Source organism: Tachypleus tridentatus, chromosome 4 (genome assembly GCF_004210375.1).
Source record: "Tachypleus tridentatus isolate NWPU-2018 chromosome 4, ASM421037v1, whole genome shotgun sequence".
NCBI lineage: Eukaryota > Metazoa > Arthropoda > Merostomata > Xiphosura > Limulidae > Tachypleus > Tachypleus tridentatus.
In genome coordinates, this window is record NC_134828.1 from 54,803,010 (window position 1) to 54,829,587 (window position 26,578).

The following is a 26,578-nucleotide window of genomic DNA, read 5'->3' on the forward strand; positions in this document are numbered from 1 at the left end:
GCTTATGATTATTAAAGTAACAAGTGGAAAAGTAACATTTATTTACATTGCTCAGATGATATCAACTAACACTTTCACTATTGCACAGATGGCGCTTTATAGTCAGTCTCGTGATCTTTCCCGCTATGATTTTAGCTTATCTACAAAGAGGGAAGCGGAAGTGAAAATGATGCAACCGTATCGTGTGTTTGGTGTATTTATTCTGATATTCTATAGCACTATGTTATAATCTGATGATTTGTGTATTGGTACTGTTGAACTAGTATTGGTGTTAGTAATACTTTTAATAGCGTTGGGTAAGGTTTCAGTGAAGAGAATCTTGAACAAGTTAAAGTTAGTCTAGTTATAACGTGAAAATTCTGCTTTTAAACAAAATGGTATTAAGTGTAAATTCCGTTAGCTCCAATTCGGAAAACGATGATGATTCACAGGTACGTTTTTATTTGATAATAAGTAATGAGGCTCATTTAACAAAGCAAAATGTATTTTGCGAAACCTTTAATTATGTAAGTAACGATTGATATTTATTGAGATTTGATTAAAAATTATATATATTGAAAACGTTCAAATTCAAACTCCTATAAACTTGAACTTCTCCCAGAGTAGAAAACCGGGTTACATAACTAACTGCAAGTAACCTCGTGCTGTTCGTATGTTATCTCAAATTAATTTTGAATGTATATATTCATTATTGATGATTTATTAGAATTTCTGTATTGGAGTTTTAGTATTGATGGAGTTAATGTTACTGAGCAGTGTTTGTTACTTGACTATCACTTCTTTAAACTTTAATACTTCTGAAGTTATTAATAATAGCATCACAAGTAATTTACTGGTGCGTAATTGTTTTTTTTATAAGTTTTGTTTCAGTGAGACTAAAACTACCAAATACGTTTTTGTTTTTATAAGCAAAATATAATTTTAAGAATATATTATGAAATATACCTAAGAAATGTTACAGCTTGCTAACATTTGAATTTGTTCCTTTGTTGTTATTGTTTTATTTGTACTTGCAGAATATGTTACAGTCAGTATAACTGTATATTTAGTTCTGTCTTGGTTTCTAACCATATTTTTATTTTGCCTCAGATATTTCTTTGTGTAAGTGTGAAGTCTCCAATAACCCACCAGACATGGGAGGATGGGCAGTACACAACTTATGCTGTAAATATTCAGGTGAGGTTTAATAAATTGTGTAATTATTGCTATGAAAAAAGTGTTCAGCATGTAATTTTAATGTATGTATTTTTAAGGAAAAATTGACTTTTAACCAATGTAAAAACAGAGCAGTACATTTTAAATTTAACTTGAGTGTGTGTGTGTGTGTGTATGCCAATTTATGGTTTACTCTCCTTACATAGTAATGGGCCATACTCATCTATTGCAAATATTTATAACTTTGCAGTTATTCAGATATTGTGAAATGTGTAATAGATTATGATATTTTATTAATGTTCATATACTGATATAAAATTTAATTGTTAATGGATTTAATATAAAAATTGAGATTAAATTATTCTGTAATAAATACAAAAAGTAAAATTGGAGAAATTCTACTAAATTACTTTTCGTTAAAAATTTGTTTTTGAATTTTGTGCGAAGCTGCATGAAGGCAATCTGCATTAGCCATCCCTAATTTAACAGTGTGAGACTAAAGGGAAGGCAGCTTGTCATCACCACCCACTGCCAACTCTTGGGCTACTCTTTTACCAACAAATAGTGGGATTAACCTCACATTATAACACCCCCATAGCTGAAAAGGTGAGCATGTTTGGTGCAACTAGGATTCAGGTTACGAGTTGAGTGTCTTAACCACTGGGCCTTAGTTAAAAAGATGTACACCTTGAGCTGCATATAAAAGTACGACAGTCACAGTAAACTATCACTTTACTGATGTCTTGTTAATTGGTGCCAACTATATTAGGGGCACAAATGCTAACTTCAAGTAAGTTTTATCTTTCTTATTGCCAAATGGTAGTGCCTTATTTTCCTTATTTTTAATTTTATTTAGTTATTTTTTCATCTTTTTATGTTTATCTTATTTTAACTGGGGAGAGCAGTCACCTTCCCACAACTGTCTGCAGGCAATGAAGGGTGATATAGATGTGGGATATTGTGGGCTTGAACACTCACATCTTGCTCTCGTAATTTCTAAATTTCTAATCTTCTTTTGGTGAAACTGGCAAATTGGAGGTTAAGACTGATAGACAGTGTATCCCCACCATGATGTAGGTCCTACTTCAGTCACCTCCAAAACCTAAGATACATCTTATAATCCCATGCTGTAGCTTGTACCCTAGGATCCTTTTGTAAAAAAAATATGCAGCGTATTTTAATTTTTAATTATTTGTTTATGGCTTAAAAATTTATGGTTATATATAGTAAGGTAAAAATGTTAAGATTAAAACTTCATTGTATGCGTTAAAGAGGCAAATTAGTTAAATTTTCAGTTTCACTTTAAAATTTTGTAATTATTTTTGTTAATGAACATACATTTGATTTGTTTGTGAAAATATCTCGTGGGAGGAAACAAGATGCTACATTATACACTCATGTGTATGTGTTCAGGTTAAGAACTTCAGTATTACTTGGATGATGTAATGATTACTGTAGTATCAGTTACTTGTTTATTATATAATTTGATATGTAACTTCTAGTAAAATGCTTGTACTCAAAAACAAATGGACTGTACTTTCATGTTAGCACTGAACTGTTTTTCTGTGAAAGTTGTGATATATGAAATCTATATCTGAAGGTCATGGCATGATACAGGACAAAGTCCTGTTGAATCAGAGAGGGAAAGTTAAGAATGTATCGTAAACATGTGACATAGTATCTGCAGGTTTATTTACTGTGTATATACAGCACTTATCGTGCTTAAAATCATTTTTCAATATATTTTTTGCCTTGTTAGTGTGTTATTTGTGTATGGGGGGGGGAAGCAGTGAATGTTTTTCAACTTAAGTAGTAATCCTTTTATATATGGTTTATTTCAGTAATTAATGAGTATCATGCTGTGTTTTTAATAGGATTTTGCTGAGTTTAAGTGCAAGTAATTTTGGGTGTTTTTTTTCTTGTGTTTTTAAAAAGTTAATATTGAGATTAAGAACATGGCATAAAGGTTATTAATATTAACATAAATTGTTAGGAAATTATGACACAGCACTAATATTAAAGTTGTTTTGGAAATAATGATTGTAAGTCAGCAAATGTTTTCAGGTGATAGTTTGGTTTAAGTTATTCAATTTCTTTCTCTTAAAGTGACCTCAAGACATGTTTTAGAACTAAAATCTTTGAAAGATTGTATCTCTAGTGAATGGTGTTCTGCACCTCTCATTCACCCTATCAGTTGTAGTGGTAACAAAGTTGCTTTAAAAAGCCTTAAATTAGACAGTATTATAGCTATCACTATTATATCAACTGTTTATTTCACGTTCCTTGTATCTGAAAAAATAATAAATATGTATCACCTTTACTTATGACATTTATAACCTTTTGATCTTAGACAACTAATGACCTTTTTAAATTCAGTGAAATCTGACATGTGATAAGCAGGATGTATAATCTATCATTAAGCAAGCATCTCAAAAGAATGATCCACTACATCATTAAATCTTTTGATGTTAAGGATAGATTTGTGTAAAGAAAAGTTTGCCTGCATTTGTGATTAATGAAAAGGATCATATTACTTAAACAGCTTGTGTTGTAGTAGGAATTAATAGTATGTCTAAAATAAGTAAATGTTTAAAACTTCAGTCTTTTTTCTTTTTTTCATCCTTTTTCTGTAGACAAATAATGTTATATTTTCTTCTCCTGTGTCATCTGTACGTCGTCGCTATTCTGAATTTGTCTGGTTAAGAAAAATGTTGAAAATTCACCATCCAAGTATGTAAGTAACAAAATCTAAACTTGTAAATTAGGTAAATGTATTTCATTTGTAGCATTTAAGGAACATTTTGCAGTCATGAATTAAGCTACAAAATCAATATGGTACACAAGAAACATTATTAATAGGTTTACTTAGTTCAGAAATTAACTGTTACTTGAAACTATATTCAAGTAATATTCACCAGTCTTTTAAATTGCAAGTTTTAAGTACTGTAAATGCAACTACTAACTAAGTTTAGGGAAAAAATCATCTGTAGTTTTGTAAGAGTTTCATTGTTTACTTTTACAGAGCACAATAATGTTTTGATAAACTTCATTTACATACTGATTGCTGATTTACCATATGTAGTACAGTATGCCTCAGCAATTTAATGCGAGTGTGCCATATACTTTCATGCTTATTTGGAGCATTCAGTCAGTAGGTTAAATTAAGGTAGAGAGAACAGCTAGCTACAAATTATTCAATACAAATTATTCTCATTGTGTTTACAATATTTTAAAGACTGCTAACATGTAATCTTTTGTTTGTTTTTCAGAAAGTTAGAAGGAATCTTGGATTTAAGTAAAAGTTATCTTTACTAAAAAAAATAACTTGTACCTATGGGACAATAAAGAATGGTGTGATTGTTTTAAGTCATTTTACTTTTTCCCATTCAAAACTAGAAATTTCCTTTATCAATGTTGATGGGAGAAATCAACCATCTATACATAAGTGAAAGGATGTGCACAGTCTGTAAGCATTTTCATAATGCATGCTTTACTGTGTATTGTGTTCTGGGCTAAATTAGAGTCTTAGTATAGATTTGATTTTCAAAAGTAGTTCTTGGAACTTTTCACTGTAGAAGTTAAACCATCATTATTTTGATTGAGTATTTTTGAACAAAGAAGCCTGAATCACATGTTTATATATCAATAAATGGTAATTGTTGGAAGATTTATCAGTTTGTAACCTTGGTCTCCATTCACTATTTAGCCTTGTAGTTTAACACACTATCACATATAACAGTAACCTGACTTTCATGTCATTCATATCATGCTGTACATTTTGAGCATTGAAATGGCATAGTTCTGTCAGTTCATGAGTACTAATAATCAGTATTTTTGATTACTGATCATAGAGTAACCTTCATAACTAAAAAATGAACTTTCTATAAGAAAGTTTAATATCGTATATATATTTTGTGTATTGTGAATGGTTTTTAATTAGAAGATGGAATAGAGTACATTTTTCCATAAATATAATAACTTATTATATTTTAACATTTAAAATCCCTGCAAGATAGAGAAACTTTTCTAAGGTATAATTTATCTAGATATGTGTATCAAAATGCACATCATGACCTTTTTATAATTGAATTCTCAAAATTGAATTAAACTACTTTATCAACATGTCAGTAACATTAATATCTAAATGTAGTTTATAATTTAAATATTTTTATTGCTTAAGTTTCCATTTCATAATTTCAAAATTAAATATTTATATAAATTATCAACCTTTTCTTTCCTCTGTCCCATGATGTGCTTTTAAATTCTCCACTTTTGTTTTTCTTTCTGCCCTTGTGTGGAATTCAAAACATTCAGCTAACTACAAGCTCTTATGATGAGCCAGAATACAATTTTTTTTAACATTTGGTCATCTTTACTGAGAAACTAAATACTTGATTTCAAGATGAATATGTAATTCTTGTTAATCTTTTTATAAAACATGTTCATAACAGATAGCTTGGTTTTGGACAAGATTTAATCTGCTAGTAACTTGCAAAGCAATATTGAATTGTGTTAGCTAAGCTAAAATTACTATTTACAAGTGCTAGTGGAATTTTTTAAATCAATTTATAGCTCAACTAGAAAGTCAGTTAATAGGTTTTAAGACATCTTATTTTAGGTTTGGTGTATGTGTGTTTATAAAATGTCTATTTGAAAGCAACATGAATTATTTTGTGGACAACCAGTGTAGAGTGAGAGAAAGTAATCAAAATACATTCTTGAATACAGATAGTCCTGTTTGCTTAGATAAGTTTCAGATTTCTTGGTTTTTGTGTATATATTTTTTAACTAAAGTTAGTATAATGTAAAAGTTATGAACTTAATAGCTTAATAACAAAAAAAAATAAATGAATGGAAATTCATAAAACCAAATTGAAAATGTTATTAAACAACTGTGTTAGTCTAAATGACATTTGTAAAGTAATGAAGTTAAAAGCAAGTAGATGTGAAATGTTTAGAAAACTGAGGCTGTGTAATAATACATAATAGTAACTGCCTTTTACACTCTGCAATCATGCTAGAAAAATAAAGGGTATTTATTTTATATTGTATTCTTGAATATTTTATTTCACTTTTTACTACAGTTAATGTTTTGCTCTAAGTGTATAGTTTACTCTGATTAGAGGGTATTATAATTTGGGTAGGGAAACTGAGATGAAAAATAACTTTTACCTGAAAAGATTTCAATATTCATTTGTGTGGTTTAGAAGTTATTGAAGTGAAATATGAAAACTAAGTTGAAAACGAGCGTTTTATTCATAGCATGAAAATTACTTTTTGCTCAGATTGACTGTGTAAAGGTTTCATAAATTCTCAGGAAAATCTTTAGTAAATTTATTGCATTGTAAAATATGATTTTCTGTGTACACCATACTTATGTTTACCTAAAGGGTAACAACTTTTGTGAAAAATATATCTAATACTTTCAGCATCTTAGTGATTTAGAAGTATAAGGAAGACATTTATTGCTCAATAAACAAGCTACTATTGAACTTAAAAAAGGAACCAAACAAGATAGGGATGAAAATGTACATATCTTGACTTGCTAATGATCACATAGTAAACCAAAAGCCCTGACTTTACATTACTGGCTTCTCCACTTTGTCTTTCTTGGTGTTTTAATAATGAATAGAGTCTTTTCATAATTTACTTTTTGTAATTAACTTTAGCATACTACTTTTATGAATTTTACAGTAGTGATATTTTCTGATTTTAAATTCTGGTTCTGTTTGTCTTGCCAATGAGGAAGCAAGTAACGTAGGAATTTTATTCTCTTTGCAAGGCCAAGACAGCTTGGTGATCATAAGCTGATCAAGTGATATGCCAATTTCTTCCTTGTTTTGTTTGGTTCCTTTTGCTTGAACTTCAGTCTCCACCTTTACTTAGTGATATATTTTTAACCTTGTGGTTCATAGACTGACTGAATTGTGTTTGTTTTGTTTTTTCAAGTTTTCAATTTTTAGCTTGTAGCTCTGTTGTCTATTGAATGGTTTGAGATGTATTTAGTTTTGGATTTAGTAATTGAAATCCTTTCAATTGAATATTTCAACTATGCCTAAGGTCTTGTAGATTAATTTACTGTAATCCTGCCAATGTGGGAAATGAGAAGGAAACCTCAATAGCTACAGTGTGCATGGGTTATTAGATTATAGTGTATTTTAAATGGTTATAAACTTTGCATAGAATAATAATAAATAGGTAGTCAGAAATCATTGCTCTGTGAAATTGGTGGTAAAATTATAGTTTCTGTTAAATCTAGGCAGTCTTTTAAAAATATTATGATGGACAAAAATATGAAATCTTGGTTTTTGGCTGTTTGCCGGTATCTCAACTTTGGTATGCACTGGATAGCTGATAAGTGACATTTACATCAGTGATAGTTACTGTCTGGCTTTGATATGTAGAGAAGAAAATACAGATGTTTTTGTATTGCATTAATATAAGAATATATGCCATCCTGCATAGTGTTAGTTCAGTGTTTCTTAATTTCATTGTTACAAAGTTGTTCAAAATGACTGAGCCTATTTATAGGGAGTCAGTGACTTCTAGGCATCAGAAATGAACATGAATGCTCATAGAAGAAAGTGGCATAAGCATAGGGTATGGAGCATGTGCAGAAAATGCAATAGTTATGACAGTCATTTGTATTTCCATATCGTAAGGTAGCAGCATGTATAATGAAAATTATTGGATCTTTTTATGTTCTGGCTGAATTAGTTCTTATTTTATATATTCTTCTAGTGATCCACCATCATTACCACCCAAAACTTTATTTGTTAACCGATTTTGTCCTTCATTCATAGAAGAAAGACGAAGAGGTCTAGAAGAGTTTTTAGAGAAGTATGAACCTTTTATAAATGTTTATATATATACTTTTCTTGGTATTTTTTACATTTGGATTTGTAAGCATGACTTTCTCCTTATCACTGCTTTTAAGTACTTCTATACTCAAGCCAGTTTTTTTCAACAGTTCAATTTTTTAATCCTGTGCATCACATGTTTTTAGATTAGTTTAGTAAGAAAGATATGTCAATTTTATGTTCTAAGTGTAATGTTCTTTTTATTTTGGGTTTAAATGTTTAATTTTCACTAACATCAAATCATTGATGCAGATTTGCAGTATAGGCTAACCATTATTTTCTACATCATTATAAATCATTGTAACCTTAACTGTTGAAATGCAAAATTCACCTACATTGTCTGTTAAACAAAGTGCTGTAGAATTTGACAAACATCCTAAAAATAATTCGTTTGGAAAACGATTTTTTGAATTATGATTATTTTTAATTTTCTTTTCATGCCTTAAAATTTACAGGATGTTAATGTGATTTTATATTTATTAAAGGGTCTTCATGATTCCGATTTACTTGTCTAATAAGTGTGTACACTTGTTCTTGCAAAGTACACTCACCATGAAGGATATTGAAATCTTAGTCAGTGACAAAGCTGTAAAGTTGTCTAAAGAAAACTTATCTGGCACAGACTCAGTAAATGCTTCTGTTAAAAATCCTGATGATGCATGGTAAGAACTTGTTTATTTTTCCACAGTAATCCAGATTTTAGTAAAATAAAAGTGCAAATAAGAATATTTGTTTTGTAGGGAATCTGTTGGGTTCTCATGAGATTTAAAAAAGTTGGAATGAAATTTAAAGGACTTTAAGGTGTAATCTGAGTATTGTTGATGATTTTTTTGATGAATATGTAGTGGTCATGAAAATGTTTGTTTGTCTCAAGTGTTAACCACTCTCAAAACTTTGGACATGGCTATTTGTCTTCAGATGATTATATTAGCATGCTTGGTTTGTAGAGAGACATGCTTCTCTTTGGCCAGTTGGCATTTTTATTATCCCTAATGGAAATTCTTTTCTGTCCTCTTAAAAGGCTTGCTTCATGTAACAAATATCCTGTCTTATAGCATCCACATATGCTGCACTTCTACCATGTTTAACATTATTATACCTTGCACTTATGCTTTGAATTTAATCTTGTGACAAAAGTCCTCCATCAATAAGAGGGTAATACTACCTCATCTACACTAACTTTTCTTATGCACTTGCATTTATAATAACTTTGTTATTCTTTGCAACACTGAATGACATGGATATTATTTGTTTAATATGTTAATTTTCAGTTCGCTGAGGTTTGCACTAAATAATGGCATTTGTTTTTGTGAAACTTTAAGCTTTGGTATTACTGCTTCACTTTCTTAGCACAAGTTTACAAGTTAATGTGACTTTTTTGTTTACTCCTGTATGGGTGAAGAAATTTCACCTACAGGACCAATTTCAACTACAGCTTTAGAAAAATTGTTGAATGACTTCTGATGTTAAAACTACTGTAAAGTGGGTTGTGAGTTCCATTGTGAATATTGGACTTTCTCTTCCTGTACATTCTTCAATATTGTTTCTTTACAGTTTGAAATTAGTTGGGCAGAAAGTTAATTTGGTGGCCTGTTCCCTCTTTTTGGTTTAGGAACCTCCATACTGGTCGAGGGAAAACCCTCAACCTTTCACCTTATTTTAAGACTTATCTTGCAGGTTGAATTCTTTCACCTGTAATTTCTTATGACACTTCTTAATCTTTGCTCCATGGCCTTAATCCTTGGTATAATTTGGTTTTTCTTTCTCACTTGACATTCACATTCCCACTGAGTCCTTTTTGGAACTTCTTTCCCGGAACTTTGCACGTCACCCTCTTTGCATATCTGATTTTCACCTTTCTCTTAAGAATTATTTTATCTTCCTTTTTGCCTGTGGTTATCATTCGTATATTTATACAGGTTATTCTTTTTGTAGTCTTCTCCACCATAATTACATACTTCTGTCACACTGATTCCTTCCTAATGTTTCTACTGCTTGAAGAGGTGACTGCACTTTCTCTCCTTTCTCACATTTACCTGTACTCTGGAAACCCTTTTCTTCCAGGGACTTCTTCTTCCCTTCAGGGGGCTATCAACTTCTCTAGTTGGTATACACTTTTTTTTTTAAATGTTGATGCTTGCAGACTATTTCACATTTGTTCACATCAAATTCATCACATTCTCATTCTTCAGCTGTCCATTGGATGAAATTTTCCAGACAAGAATGTGGTCTATGCCCCACATTTTCATTACTCATCTACATCAACTGTCCATTATTTAATTTACCCACCTTAGAGAGATAAATGTGGTTTTTCCTTTCCTTTTCATTGATCAGAACCTTACCCAGGTGGCTGGTGGTGCCTCTCAGAGTATGCTCACCCAAAATCTGTATAAACCAATACTTGGAACTTATTTGGCTCTCCCCTTTACATTCCATGCAAAGAGTATGCTTTAGTAAACATATAATGAGGTCTTCGATAAATGTACCCTTGCCATTGGGTGTTGCACTCTATGGATTTCTCTTTAGACACTTTCTAACAGGAGCTTATCTAAGTAAAATTTAATATTGGCATTCCACCATATCAATGTGGGATTGTATCAATACAGTGTGTAGAAGTGAGTTAATGCCCCAGAAGTTAATAGTTTCCTTCCTGAAAATGTTTTCTGTTGGAAACTTCTCTTCACATATTTGCAGCTATCTTTCCCACTTCCTGTGCTCCTTTTTTTTTCTTGCTTCACCAAAGAATGAAGTTATCATGAATGTATGTGCATAAAAGTTACTGCATATAAAGATTGTATCATTTTTTTTTATTGGTAGAGGACTTGATGTCATCATGTATCAGTGCAGTTTAAAGTGTATGAAATTAAATTACTTTGCTTCAAGACTAGTGGCATGAAAATCTTTTATGCATAACCATGAGGTAGATAGCTCTTCTATGGGTGGGGCTGTGTATCCAGTGGAAATATATTTTTAAGTAAGGAAAATATTAACTTCCAAACTTGCATTGAAGCAACCTAAGAAATCTAAAACTTACAATAACACTAAGGAGCTTGTGATTTACTATTGATTAAGTTTCTTGCAATTTTTTTAGTTTTGTTTTTTAAACTGAGAATCATTTCATACACAATTTTAATACTTGGAATCTTTTATATTCTATGATAATCTGTCATGCAGCAACTTACTGCATGTATTGTACTTTTTTGTGCATCTGTCAGGCTATTTCTCACACAACCCACCCACTAGCTACATCTTGTATCACTTAGTCTAACTTTATATTTAATTACTCTTAGCATCATAGTAAAGTGTAGTTCATCTTAGTTAATTCTTTATTGAAAATTACTTAGTTTTGTTATTGTATCATTTGATTTTCTCAACATTTCAGAATGTGTTATTTTTGAGTTAGTTGCACTAATTCTATTTTTATTTTTCTTTCTTAGCTTATCTGATTACTCATCAGAATGCACAGAACCTGACTATTCAGAGTATGATGTAGTGGACTTCTCATCTCCATTAGGGTCTCCACTTTGTATTCGAGAGGAATGTAATCAGACATCAGTTACACACAGCCACGTAACACTTGGATCACGTATAACCATCTGTACTCCTACTCTTGTTGTTCCAGATTCTTCAGACTTAGACTATGATTTCTTTCCATCACAAGCTTGTAGTGTTCCTGATATTTCTACTAATAAATTTTCACCTCCTGGAATGATAAGACTGTTACACTCAAACATGAGTGAACCATGCCTATCTAATACAGCCATTAAATTTCCTGCTGCAAGCTGTTTAAGTTCTCATTCGTTAAGCCGTAGTTTATCTAAGAAAAAAGTTTCTTTTTCTGACAATGTGACAATAGCAACAATATAAACAAAAAAAATAATAATTGACAGAGCCATTCAAAATGTAGTAAATAATTTCATATGGTCAGTCTCTCTTAAAATTAGTAATTTTTGTATATTTTGGTAATTAACATCCAGTAGACTTATGGTAATGAAAAGATAAGGAAAAACAAAATTTTATTATTTAAGTTAGAATTATAATAATAAAGTTTTTTCAACCTACTTATAAAGAATACCACAGCAGCAAGAAGTTTTGTACAGTTTATGTAGATTTTATTCTTCTTGTATGCTGAAAAAAGTTCATAAAATGAAAGATATTTTTTATTTTTAAAAATTTTCTCAGTTTTTACAAATATTATATATACTGTATCATTATGTCAGTATTTGTAATGTACATGCATATTTTAAAATAGTATTAAGCACTATTGTATTAACATCACATCTACTTAACTTTGGAAATGTGCTGCACTGTTGGTTTTTTGTTTGTTTGTTTGTTTTTTTTACTGTAATTTAGCTCTTTAAGTTACATTTAGTTAAACCTTAAAGACTTAAGGCTCCAAAGTTAAATTTGTTTCTGTTGATAGAAAACCAACATGACAAAAGATGTGTATATAATACATAAACCTTGGATATTATGTTGCATAATCACTTAAGTTTTTTAGAGATGTTTGCAATGTATAAATTTGATGAGGTTGAAGTTTGATTATATGTAGCACATCCAAACATATGTTTGGGAATCAAAATGTAATATTTCAGGTTTAAAAATAAAATGTTTATGAATATTTCAATATTTTGTACAGAGAAAAGTCCATTAGTATTAGGATGAAAAGCAATGATCAGATGGTAAAGGTAAGATACTGCATGTGTTTTAAAACTATTAAAGCACATTTTAATAATAATAATTATAATTTCAGTATTTATCATGATACAGATAATAATACTGTAATTAACAGCATATGTTGTCTTTCTTTGTTCCTGTCTTTAATGAACAATAAATATTAGAATTACCACTTGTGTTTTTCTAATGTAGTTGTATGGGGGTAACATTGTTCTTGTAGTGTAAGGTTTAGTGTTAATGTGGTGACTGTGATTCATTATGTTAAGGTTTATTTTCAAAAGGAAATGTGTAAAGCACTTATTCAAATGTTCATGAATGTGTTTTTTCACTATCAAATTGAGACAGAAGTATAACTATAAAATATTTAAAAGCTACAATAATTGGAAAATTGATGTTTGTAGTTTTTTGAAAATGTTCCAACTGCATCCTTTTTTTGTAGATAGGTTATGAGTGTATTCTGTAATGACAGAATAATCTGTTTATAGCATTTCATGAACTGATTTTATTTCATATATTTAGAAGATAGAGTAGCTACATTTTTGTTTCAAGTATGCATCTATTGTATGTTCTCTTTTCTTCTTTTTGTATTAGTAATTGATTTTGTTAATAGAGTAATCTAATCATATTTTGATTTTATAGTAGAAAGAGAGAAAATCAAAATAGTATGAATTAACATGTTCCTTCTGTATAAGAACAAATCGTTTTTTAAACTGATTTTATTTCAGTTATGTAAAATAGTTTCATACAGTTTTTATTAAAGATAAGAGTTTCTTCATCTTCTAGCATATGACCTTGATCTTTAAAGTTCTAGTTTCTGGATGATCAGTGTGAAAATAATGTAGTGAGATTAACGAAACAAAAAAAACCTAAACTAAGAAAATAATATAAATACTTATAACAAACTGTCTCAAGAGTTTTGAATGCAAAACTTCATTTTGTAGACTTTGAAGGGTTTTTATTTTTGCATTTTTTTCTTAAATTTGATTTTAGAAGATAATAGATGTTAAAACGTTTATGTATTATTCCTTAATATTATGTACTTATTACATCATTTCAGTAAGTTTTATAATCGGAACATTTGGCTATTTATATTTGTTTGGTTACAATATTTTTAATTGAATTTATTGTTCTTTTGTGGTTTAGAATTGCAAATTCTATAGAAGTTGCAAAAGATAGTTTTCTTAAGAAGCCTTCTTTAGGCATTTTTATCAAAAATATACTTTATGATACAGGGAGAAAACTGGTGTGTCATTCTCAATCACTTCATTAGACACTAATTGATTAACTCTTAAAGAGTATCTTTAGTAATAAAAGATACTGGCAGCTTTGTAATTCTATCTATAGATAGCTAAAGTTACATTCCTCGACATTTAAAACTATAAGCTGGCATTGAACTAAAATCTGTTCTTGTCTTACTTGTAGCCTTTTTTTATTAAAGTTTAGATTCAGTAACATTGAATATTTTTCTGCACTTCTTGATTTTCTAGTTCAGTTATTTTAAAGTTACCAACTGATGTTTGTTTCTTTATAACATGTTCCTCTACACAAAACTAGCAAAGTGTTCGGTAGTATTGCACCAAATTATTTTGGCTTAAAATTTCGGAAGCAGTCAATTTCACTTTTCTCTCATGCATTACCAGTAAATAATTTCACATTGTTTTTGCAGCATAATTTAGCCTTAATTGGCTTCTGGCAGTTTACTGTATGTACACCTAAGACTGAGCAGTTACCTTTGTCTAAACTGTGTTGTGTAAGCTGTGATACTTTGTGTATATTTATATGTACATGAGAGATATACAAATAAAGATTATTAATTGTACAATAACTTGATTTTTTTTAAAATAAAAGTGCGTGTCATATTTATTGGATACTTTAAAGGTAATATTTTAAAGCAACCATAACTTACTTTGAATGTTTGAGATTACTTAAACTTCAAATAGAGACACATTAACACAAAATGAAGTGCTTGTAAGATGGAGAAACGCCATCAACACTAACAGAGAAATTATCTGACTTGTTACGATAATAGTATATTTTAGAGAATATGTTTGTCCTTGGCTTATAAATGATGCATCTTAACCTGTGAAGTGATGTAGGTTGCTTAGTTATTTTTGGTTCACCAAAGGATGTTCTACCGTTAGTATAACCAAAGTTGACGTAATTTCCGATTGATCGCAAAGATTGTTTCCCTACGGGCGAAGTCACATCCATAGACAGCGCAATCTTCGGTCATTTTAAATTCACATCAGTGATGTCGACTAATCAGTAGACGCTACCTTAGACAATATGGCGCCCTCCTGTGAGTATGGCTATCTAGAATGAGATGTAGTTTTGGATAGGGGCTTGACCGTGAAAGTTTTAAACTTCTTTAACAAAAATGATTCGTTTCACTAATGTACAAATTTTGTTTATAATCTTGAACGAAACAGAACAGCAAGAGGATTTCGTAGGGTAGTTTCTTGAAGCTGTATGTATAGCAGTAAGTCTAAGATTTACAACGCTAAAATCAGAGATTCGATTTTTCTCGGTGGACACAGCAAAGAGCCCGATATGGCTTAGCTAGAGAAAATACGCATGCTATATATGTTTTTCGGCAGAAATGACCTAAGATGTATCAAAACATCTTTTACAAAAGGTTAAGATAAAACAAAAATGCACACACACATACAAATCCATTTAGCATACAAGTACTAAATGTTAAAATTCATGCAAGTTCTAAATTTAAACTGGACACTATCTACTCGTTATTTAATGGAACTTTTGTATGTATCGCAATTATACGTATATCAATACCTTTATAATAACTATTGTATCTTATATTGCATCTTGTATAAAATAAGGCAGACATACTGACATCTCAACTCAGTACCGTAAGGAACTAGATAGGAGTATGTGGAGGCAAATCAACATCCATAACATTCGGAAGTACGTATTGTCTCCTCAGAGTAAATGTAATTGTGTTAAACGTATCCTCAGCAGAATGCGATTTTACAGGATAACGCTTTTGTGGTCAGTACATTGGAATACGTTATAGCCATTTTGAGGAGATTGATTTTGCTGTTAATCTGCAGGACGATACCGAGAGTTATGATTATTTGTCTTAAAAACAGAGTTAACGTCTTCTGATCACCCTTCCCCTTGATCAGTAATTTTAAACTTACAACCCTTGTCCAGAGAGATAGACTCTAGATACACAACAATCATTAATAAAAAAAAAAAAATTAAATTTCGACTGAAAAAGCAACGCTATTTATAGATCTGATTTCAATGAGTAATTGGTGAAAAATTTGTGTATTAATCAACAAATGATGTGTTAAGGACGTGACCTTTGTACATATTGTCTCACAATTGAACTACAACTGATTTATAAAGATCTGGCATTAGTTCAAATTGCTAATCAGTTGTCGATAATAAGGTATGTTGGTTTATTGATTAAAAATAGATTATGACGCTAGAAGATGGAAATTTATAGAGGTAAAGCTGGGATAGATTATATTTGACTCATAAATGTTCAAATAAGGACTTCTGTGAACAATCTTTTTACATCATGTCCAGTATGGCGACACCTATAGGAAGGCGTGATCTCATTCAAAGCTGGCTGTATCATTACTAGGAGTTCATACAAGAAGGCTTAAGCTTTTGGGTCGAATAGCTTCAAGATTATCATGTCCAGAGAAGATAACCGAAGTTGGTATAATCACTATACTGTCTTAGTTAAGCTGAAATGGTATTGTGTAGCCTCTGTGATGCCGTGCGATACACAAATGTAGCGTCACTTGGCCTTATTTCCATCAAGAAGTTAGGAACGCAAGACAAAACTGACCACGTCCTCAGATTATACTACTTACAATATTTTCTGTTTCATTAATCGCACAGTTGAGAGAAAAAAATATTTTGAAAAATTATGGAAAATTTATTTTTTATTACAACAAAAATGTTAATTATTCGTTCGCATTATACTCTTTGTAAGTTCATTATATTACACGGATTCCATCATGCCAAAAACAGATCTCATCTGACATAAAACGTGATAGTCATCATGTTGGTTTTTTTTTTACTTTTCCGCAGAACTACACGAGGGCTATCTGCGCTAGCCGTCCCTAATTTAGCAGTGTAAGACTAAAGGGAAGGTAGCTAATCATCACCACCCACCGCCAACTCTTGGGCTACTTTTACCAACGAATAGTGGAATTGACCGTCACATTATAATGCTCCGACGGCTGAAAGGGCGAGCATGTTTCGAACCACCCTGTTGGAATAATGTCTTATAAAGGAAAAAGGATTAGATAACACGAAGTTCTTTCCTAAAGTTTATAAACAAGGAAACTGTTATACACACGTGATAAGAAAATTTGTAAAATTGAACATGAAATAAAACGCACAATATTTTAATCAAATCGAGAAAAACACCAATCCAACATTTTGCAAAAAAAAAAAAAAGCCAAACGCACGTACTCTAAGGAATAATTTTTCAAACAAATGACCCTTTAAAAGTTAAAAAATTGTCAAATGAGAAAAGGGGAAAAAACGTAAAACGAAAAATTAGATAAAGACGTATTTATTACGACACAAATAGCTGTCAGATACATATAAAATCCACGACATAGTAATTTCTATAAAAGTAAAGCAAAAATACTTCCAAACTGGGGAAGTAGAAACAAATATAAGAGAACAGAATATTACATCTTTATTTGAAGCAATTATATGGTCTTTTCTTTTATTAGCTGACAAAAGGCCTCGTCGGAACTGGATATGGCGGATATAATGTCGTTGACGTGTTATAATATATTCATTCCTCTATTCTTTCACCCATAAGTTCTAAGAATGTAATATCATGTTGGGATTTTTTTCGTTTTTATCGACCCATAGTGACGCTTTTATAGTCGGCTGCGAATGTGGAGGGTGTACTTTGTCATAATCAAAAATCACTGAGAGGTGGTAGCCAGCATATGATGTAGCTAATTGTCCTCGGGGCTCTAAGACAGGAAATACTTCACATTTTGTATAGTGCGTATATCTGTAAAAGTATTTTTGCAATAATTTCTTAAAAACTTTAAACAGTGGTGTAGACACTTCACGGAAGAAAACAAAAAGAATCACGTAAGGGAATCTGCCAGATTGCAAGCTGAAATATTTTGGTTTTCTTCTAAAGAAAATTGTCCTGGATGTAGATATTCATCTATCCAAAACTGGTAAGGATGATTGGCATGTGCTAGTTGTTATCAGTCAATTCACCATCGGTTAACAAGTCCTCTACAGGTGTGTTGGACGAACAACTGATATCATGTTTTGAAATACCTACAGATATCACACAAATCAAGTAGTTAATTCCAATAGTTAGTTATCTGCCTGATTGTGCCGAGCATTAGGTATGATGAAAACAAAATTTTCCATATGGTTTTCAGTATAATTGTTTTATTTACTGACTTTGTGAATCCTGACCAAAATGATTGGGATAAACACTGATTGTATTTCATTACAGCATACCAGGCATCTGAGCGACACACAACTGACTGCTATCTAGATCTTCTAATGTTTAGACGTGATGTACAGTGGACTTGATGTTTTACCCACTGCAAATGTGCTATAATTTGCCCACAGAATACGTATAATAGAAACATTTTGCAACATTTGATGTGCATGTACTAATGTATCAGCAAATGGGTAGAGTAGCTCTGACACAAAGGAAATGTTATGCCTAAACATCAATGAAACAAAATTAAAATTGATCAATTGTCTTTGATTATGGCATTCACTTTAAATAAATAAGCAATGAGATTCTGAATCGACCGGCCCATATCTTATTTGTTGACAGCTCAATGAAATAGATTATGAATTTTTGGTTATTGCATGACATGCATCAAACACATTTACTAGATTAAACTCTACAAAACCAGAAACCCTTTAGAGAAGACACTGACAATGACCACTTAATCATTATGGCTAAATTTAATGGCTATAAATGACCACTTACTTAATATGGTCGTGTTTAGTGCTTGACCTGCACTGAGGATGGTCAATTGATTGAAAATAAATAAATAATTAAAAAACAAATTATATTAATTATACTAATAATATTAGCTCAGTTAGTAAATTATTAAGTAATTAAATAGAATAAAATAAATTAATAACCAATTAACACGTACACACGTAACTCCAACAGGTGTGGGTTTTTTGTCTGGCTTAGACAGAGAAAAACAACTTTGACCTTAAAAGACACACCAATGTTCTGTCAAAATATATAGTATGTTACACCAAATAAAACTACTTCGTTATCATTATAAATCACTTTTACCAATTTGTTATAAGATTTTTGGACTTGTAACTGATGACTATATTGAACATGGGCATTAGAGGAAGACAAGCAAGCACAAAGATTATTAGAAGTGGAAGAAATATTTAAAAAAAAATGGATCTGTAAGAATGAGTGCACCAGCAAGTGAGGAAACAATGGAGGAATAGATATGGCTTAATAAAACTTCTTTACATTCTCACAAGAGAACGTGTCCATGCTTACGTCACTAATTCTTATTGTTTTTTAATTTTGCCCAAAGCTACTCGAGGGCTATCTGCGCTCGCTAATTCTTTCTATCATATATACAATAAGTCAAATGAATTAAACATATCCAATTTAGTTATGCTTTTTATAGAATGAATAGAAATTTCTGTGAATTGAATTACTGGAAACGATACACGTACCATAAAGCCTGTTTATACGACACCAGAAAAAATAAGATATTCGCGTGGACCCATAACTTGTATGTTCTTTTCTTTACAACTTGTCCCTTCTTTTGAAATTGCATGAGAGAGCAACAAGATTTCGTACATCAGGTGTACAGGTGAATTAAAATAGAAATATTAAAAAAAATCTTAAAAAGTTTCTCTGTATCAACGTCACGGATTCAACGGATTCATTGCTGTCTACACAAAAGTAGAATAACCACAGATGTGCTTTAATGAATGATTATAAAGTGCATGAGTTGTATAATACCATAAGCACAAAAAAAACTAAGTAGACCTGGACGGAATGTAAGGTTGTACAGAGTTTTATTACCAGATGCCCATTCCTATTTCGTTTCCTCGGCAGTATTTTTTTCATATTTATGTGTGATTTTTATGTTATTAGTGATTGTGTGACCGACAAATTAATGAACCAAGCTACAATTTCGATAATAAATAATACATAAAAATATATTTAAAAACCAGATTAATAGAGCTGAAAATAAATTAAATGAGAACATTAAGTGCTTTATTTTAAAAAAATGGAATACAAGTTATTGTAGCATACTGATTGAATACCTAATACTTGCTGTCTAATTAACTCTGTAAGCCATGTTTGTCAGTAACCCCCTGTCTCCTCAGACGTACACAGATTTCGTCGACAGAGGTCTTAAGAATAATGTTATCTCAATTGACAGCTAATCGCATATCAGGTGTTTTATATTTAAGATGTATAACAGCGGGGTTCAACAGTTCTTTTATAATAGCCAACATTGTGGAGAACGTGTTGACATTTTCAGCACATGACAAAAATATTAAGTGTGTTTTTATATTAGGTTGAGGAATAATTCGTGAGCGTTTTTAAATAATTTCATTCAAGCATTACATGCAAGACTATACAATACTTCAATGCATGAACACATTACACCCAAAACATTTATTATGATACTCTATTTCATGTAATACCTTGGTATATAGTATGCATTGTTTTAAACGAAATTGCAAGAAATTAAATGCGAAAAGCAGATGGTGTCGAAAATGCTCGATTTTGTCCACTTGACATTCCATTTAATGAGCTGAAAATGAAAGCAAAAATTAAAGACATATGAAAATCAAACACACCATCTATTAGAGCAAAAAATTATCTACCAAATGACATGAAATATTTTGCGAAAGCGTTTCATTTATGAATATATTTTTAACTTGAAAAAACGCTTACGAATTATTCCTCAACCCAATAGATATAAAGGGGTAGTAAAATTCACAATAATGTTTTTGATTATTTATTTATAGAATTAATTATATTTAAAACAAATAGGTGGTAGAAGTAAAGCACCAATTCGCCACAGGTGTGTGTGTGTATGTGTGTTTTTTCTAGCAAAGCCACATCAGACTATCTGTTGAGCCCACCGAGGGAAATCGAATCCCTGATTTTAGTATTGTAAATCCAAAGATATACCGCTGTACTAGCGGGGGGGGGGGGTCAATAGCCATTTTGCCACATGTGGCGACCGTGTTGGACACCATAGATCCATAATATTTTTTAAAATAAAGTTAATAATAATTTGGCTCGACATGGCCAGGTGGTTAAGGCACTTGACTCGTAATCTAAGGGTCACGGGTTCGATTCCTCGTCGTACCAAACATGATCGCCCTTTCAGTTGTGGTAGCGTTATAATATTGATAGAAGAGTAGCCAAAGAGGAGGTAGTGGGTGGTGATGTCTAGCTGCCTTCCCTCTTGTCTTACACTGCTAAATTAGGGACGGCTAGCGCAGATAGCTCTCATGTAGCTATGTGCGAAATTTAAAAACAAACAATAAAAAACTTACATATAAATGGAGTAAAAAATAGTCTAACTTTCGAACTACAGGATAAATATCTAAATGTCTAACAAAAAGCTAGATAGTTTTATTGACTGTTAGATAATGTTTGGGGCTATCCGAAATATCAAATAGGTACTCTCATGTATATATATTTTTATTTTCTATACTACAGACCGAAATTCGTTTTTAATTAATCGAGAGATGTCGCTAAAGCTACTTGATATATCTCGCAACTGGTCTGTATGGTATATTATAGCGGTATAGGGTTAGATTAGTTGTCTGAAGCAGGATATTAATATCCTTTAATACCCTAGTGTAGGAAAGTTTCTCTCTGTTAAAAATAAAATCTCTTTCATGGTTTTTGTTATTTTTTTAGATTAATTATAAAATCAACTTTGCTGTTATGTTTGGGATATGGTCAAGAATATATGTGTTCTAGCATAATATTTTAACTAGTTGCAGTACTAGTTATATGGAAAGGTGTATGGTAGTGTTGGGAAATGTTAACAAACGAAACTTATTAAAGGTTATGTTAATGCACTTTGGATGTTAGAAACGATTATAAAGAACACGACCACGAAGATTAGAAGAAAATTTTAGCACTGTACCTCTTATTAATGCTAGTAGGTACTTTAGATGTGGAAGTTCAGGCTTTTTAAGAATTTGATCAATTGATGAATATTTAATATTAGAGGAAAATTTAATTAGGGATCCTCTTGACAGTTTTGTTTCAAGTGAAAATGCTAAAGATTTATTTTTAGCTTAAAGATTAATAAAATTTTTTACTGTATATCTTATTTTATTTCACATTAAACCATGGGCCTGGTTAGGGCAGTTGACTTGTAATCTGAGGGTTGTGGGTTTGAATCCCCATCACATCAAACATACTTGTCCTTTCAGCTGTGGAGGCATTATAAAGTAATGGTGAATCCCACTATTCATTGGTAAGAGTAGTCCAAGAGATGAAAGTGGATGGCAATGACTGTCTTTCCTCTAATCTTACACTGCTAAATTAGGGATGGCTAGTGCAGATAGCCCTCATGTAGCTTTGTGCAAAATTCAAAATAAACATAAAACTGCTGTTGTTTGTAAGCTCAACCACAAGTAAAAAATTGTAATGATTGTTGTTTGTAAGTTATAAGTACTAGTTCTATAAATACTACTTGTAGTTTACATACAATTATGGTTACAGTTTTTTTTTCATTTATGGATGATATATACAAACCCCAGTGGTCTTGTGTGAAATAAAGTAAGGAAATATAGAGTAATTTATTTTATAAATCTTTAAAGAAGATCCTTGGCATTTTCACATGAAGTAAAAGATCTTTAGTTCAGTTTTGCACTCGTATAAAATATTCATAAAATAAAAAGAGTCTGGATTTTCACACCTACATATAAAGATTTTCACTTTTTAATTGATTTGTGATTAAAGTGCTCTTGAAGTATATAATTAGTTGGTTAATGTGTATGTAATATGCATGATAACTTCTCAGACAAGCTCTCTTGGATAATTTTGAAATATTATTTAGATTGTATTTAAATAATTTCATTTCTTTACTATTATGTAAGGTACTGTAGTCTGTATGTATTTGTATCAATTATGGTTTGTATAATTGTTTGTTAATATTTTAGGACTGAAAATGGCTGACAGTGCATTTGGAAAGCAGTCCAAGCTCAACTCTGTTCCATGGAAGTATTGCTCAGTGTCATATAAAAACAGAAATCTTCTGGTGAAGTTTGAAATTTTTGAAACATCTTACAAACTTTTGGTTACGGATTTGGTTCATATTTATTCAGAACAACTTTTGAAAACAGACTTGCTTTCTAGAACCCAGGTAATTTATTAAAACGTGTGAATGAATTACATACAAGAACAGCAGGTCTTTGTAAAGCTACATTGTATTGAGGTGTGTCATATGTTATGACTATGTGTTGTGTAGAAGTACTTATTTTTGTATAATACATATCTAATGTATTCATACTTTTTTCTTACCAAACAAATACTAGTTTCTGAACATCATGGGAAAACGGCTATCAAATTAACTTTTGACATACATTTTTTGACCATGCACACTTATTAAATGAAGTACTACTAAATAAACTAAGTAATGTGTAAATAAATATTACTTGATTACAGGTTTTTAGATATATAAATTTAAAACTCTTATTTATTGTAATTATAAAAGGAGAGAAAATATTTGACAAGTACAATTTTAATAATAAATTTTCTATAAGATGATTTTGAGTAAATTGCATATAAATGTGAAGTGTATTTTTTGTTTTATAACTTTCTATAAAAACTAAATCTTTTTGTTTTGATATTTTATCTTTAACATAGAAGTTAAACCCAAAAATTGAGGTTCCGACCAGTCGTTTACTGCAAGAGATTGAAAGTATTTTGTCAGAAGCCTCATCGTGGAATGCAGGCAAGATGCATTATTTGGTTGAAGTTAGAGAAGCTGTTGAAGCACCTGTTTTAAAAGTAGAGTCACACTTTGCTGGGGTACCATTTTTATGGGAATTTTATCTACAGCCTGAACATGCAGAACAAGTAAGCCAACTGTGTTGCACCATATTTTGTATGTAAAGTATAGACAATACATTTCAAAATTAAATATTAATTAATGAGCAAATTAACTTATGCATGTTAAAAATTTAAGCTCAAATATTATAATGTATTTGAAATTAAAATTCATATCTTCATGATATTTATTTCTCTTTTTTGGAGATTTCATTTACATCCTCAATCTACACAAAGTAAGTTAAAGGTAGAAAAGTAGTTGTTAATTATCCAAGTTGGGTGAAAACTTCCTACTCTCTACACTTTTCTCATCAGCAGTTTGAAGTATTGAAAGTAGCATATTAACATACATGAATTTAACATTTAGGCAACATGACAGAAAAGTCAACTGTATTAATTTTTTGCACAGTAATCCTGGTTAGTTTTTCATGACTGCAATGCAAGAAGATATTAAGCAGTTAAATGCAACGAGGAAAATCTTTCAAATACTAAATACCCAGTAATCCAGAAAATATGAGGAACATAAAAAAAGCATTCCAATACTTAAAGAAGCTACCTATAAGAAAATTCCTCAAACATCTGAGAATGTCGTTGAATAATTGAAATAAGTTTCTAACTTTACTGTACTCCATAGGAAAACAAGCTTCTGCTCATAGCATATTTCTAGTAGTCCATCTCTTCACTTTGTTCAGATAGTTATAATCAAACTACATTTATAACACTGAAAGTAATTTGTTTGTCAATTTAGTATGTTTAATCTCAGGTCTCAGCTTGTGAATGAACAAATTCTCTTTCATGCAGAGACTTTGTTCATCATTGGGCATTACTAATATCTTAAACCAGTTAGAATGGATAACAGTGTCACATTCTCTTAGGGTATGCTCAAGTACACTTCACTTAATAAGGGATCCTTAAGATAGAATTTTCTTTCATTTGCATTAATGTTCTAGTGAATTCAACATAGCAAGATTACAGTCATTGATTACACAGGAATATGATCCTTAAATAAAATTAAAAATGGCAATTAGATTTAAACACATATCGCTGCTGTATCTTTGAATAACATTTTAAACTAATTTTTAATAATTAAAGACTGTTTAACTGTGAATGGTAAACTGATGACAACAGGATATTTTCAGACTTCAGATATACATAATTTACTAACATGTTTAAGTAATTATGAAGTATTCTATCTATGACATAAATAGGACAAGAATTGTTTAATGTTATCAAATTCTTTACATGAAAATAATTTTTCTATTCATACATAGATAGAACATTTCATAATTATTTAAAGAAGCAAAGAGTTTCTAAATCAGAGACATGTTATGTATCTAAATGTCCAGTCGCTTTCAGTTTACCAAATATGAATAATCATTGTTTAATTTATAAATGAATTAACACATGTCATTTGAAGAATGTATCTGTAGATAAACTGATATGTGTGATTAAACTTAGAATTGGCTCCTTTCAAAAAGTTAATACCACCATCCAATTTAGAAATGCACTATTTGAAACATTTTTCCAGTTCATTTATATAGATAATGAACAGTAAGGAGACCCTATTAATCTAATTTCTAAATTCCAAATAATGTCATTTATTGCCATCTATTTTTTTTCTAAGTCAGTTTTTATTCAATTTGTTTTTTGTTTTTTCTTTAGTCACGTAAGCATCAAACTTATTGTTCAATATGCTGTGAGGCACCTTTTCAAAGAATTTTTGAAAGTCATTATACTTAACTTATACCAGAGTACCCATGTCCAAAAACACAGAAGATGTATACAAAAATTTCAACATATTTGTAAGGCAAGAAATAAGTTTCTGAAGTAGTGCTGGAAATTGTTAATTGAATATTAACTTTCCAAGCACTTTTACAGCAATCTTCAGATAAAGGATTAGGAAACTAAACAATGAAAATCAAACTACAAGATTTATAGCTTTGCATATCCTCTTTAGACCCTTGTTTTTTTTTTAAGAACTTCAATTTAGTAAGAATTTCAAGGGCTTGAGTTAAATTTATTTAGGAACAGGATCTTTATTCTGTAGAAGTTTTTTATATATTTTATACAATAGCTCCTTCATTAGTATATGCATAACTTAGGGAAAGTTGACCTAACTTGTAAAGAAACTGTCTGGATCTCTGTTTAAGTTTATAAAGGTTGTACTTATTACCTTTATCGTTATTAACATTAACATCTATAAAGGGAAAAAAAACTAAAAAAAGTTTTTTTAGTAGAAGCCTGTGCCAAAAACTGTAAACACAAGAATCAAGTCTCATTTAGGTTTTCAGCTTCTTAGAATAAGAGCAGCAAGAACTTGTTCGTGTTGTAACTGGAGATGTAATTTTCATATATGCACTAACTCTGTAGGTTAGATGATTCAAATAAACTACACACACACACACGTCTGTGTAACTACATGTATCAGATTATGACTAAACCTTCTCATATTGTACATTTGTTACTGTGTTAAACTTGTAATAAAGTTTAAAAATGGGTTTAATCTCATATCATGTTATATCTTCTTATTGTTTTCATTCTAACCACATGACTAGAAATAAAGATATAAACCTTGAAGTTACTGAATTCTTACCTGACTGAACTAATCATTTGGCTTTAATGTATTTAGATTACTTTGGTACTATGGGACTCTATACTATGAAAATAAAAATAAAAAAATAAACCAATAAAAGTGGAAAAATATGAGCAAACATGCTTACTTTTTTTTGTATACCATTTAGCTTTTTAATGCCACATGTTTATGTTCAGTATAAATATACAGTAACTTCAACTTAGTTCTTTGTCCATATCTGTCTAAATA

At 30.6% G+C, this 26,578-nt stretch overlaps 2 protein-coding genes across 8 annotated transcripts in view; both read left to right on the top strand.

The window, feature by feature from the left end:
- The first annotated feature begins 109 nt into the window (after nt 1–109).
- On the top strand, nt 110–14,511 carry LOC143249166 (uncharacterized). The gene is made up of 6 exons (XM_076498615.1): nt 110–431; nt 1,090–1,176; nt 3,789–3,889; nt 7,897–7,995; nt 8,501–8,677; nt 11,453–14,511. Exons 1-6 carry the CDS (start codon nt 375–377, stop codon nt 11,880–11,882), a joined length of 951 nt encoding a protein of 316 aa, XP_076354730.1. The 5' UTR covers nt 110–374; the 3' UTR covers nt 11,883–14,511.
- Nucleotides 14,512–21,420: 6,909 nt separating this feature from the next.
- The window catches only part of LOC143249169 (non-homologous end-joining factor 1-like), a 45,835-nt gene continuing 40,677 nt past the window's right edge, over nt 21,421–26,578 (top strand). For 4 of the 7 annotated variants that reach the window (XR_013027612.1, XM_076498618.1, XM_076498622.1 and 1 more), the window contains exons 1-3: nt 21,463–21,552; nt 22,866–23,071; nt 23,575–23,787. Coding sequence is in view for 6 of the 7 variants with exons in the window: in XM_076498618.1 (XP_076354733.1) it covers nt 22,877–23,071; nt 23,575–23,787 (408 nt within the window). In the remaining variant the exon portion in view is untranslated. Of the gene's footprint in view, nt 21,860–22,865; nt 23,072–23,574; nt 23,788–26,578 lie in introns of all 7 variants that reach the window. The other 3 variants (XM_076498621.1, XM_076498620.1, XM_076498619.1) reach the window with 3 other exon arrangements.

Bases quoted from the DNA above. Each gene is read 5' to 3' on its own strand.
- LOC143249166 (XM_076498615.1), top strand. From the start codon at position 375: ATGGTATTAAGTGTAAATTCCGTTAGCTCCAATTCGGAAAACGATGAT. The intron at 3,890-7,896 runs GTAAGTAACAAA...ATATTCTTCTAG, and splicing joins AAAATTCACCATCCAAGTAT to TGATCCACCATCATTACCAC. The intron at 8,678-11,452 runs GTAAGAACTTGT...TTTCTTTCTTAG, and splicing joins AAAAATCCTGATGATGCATG to CTTATCTGATTACTCATCAG.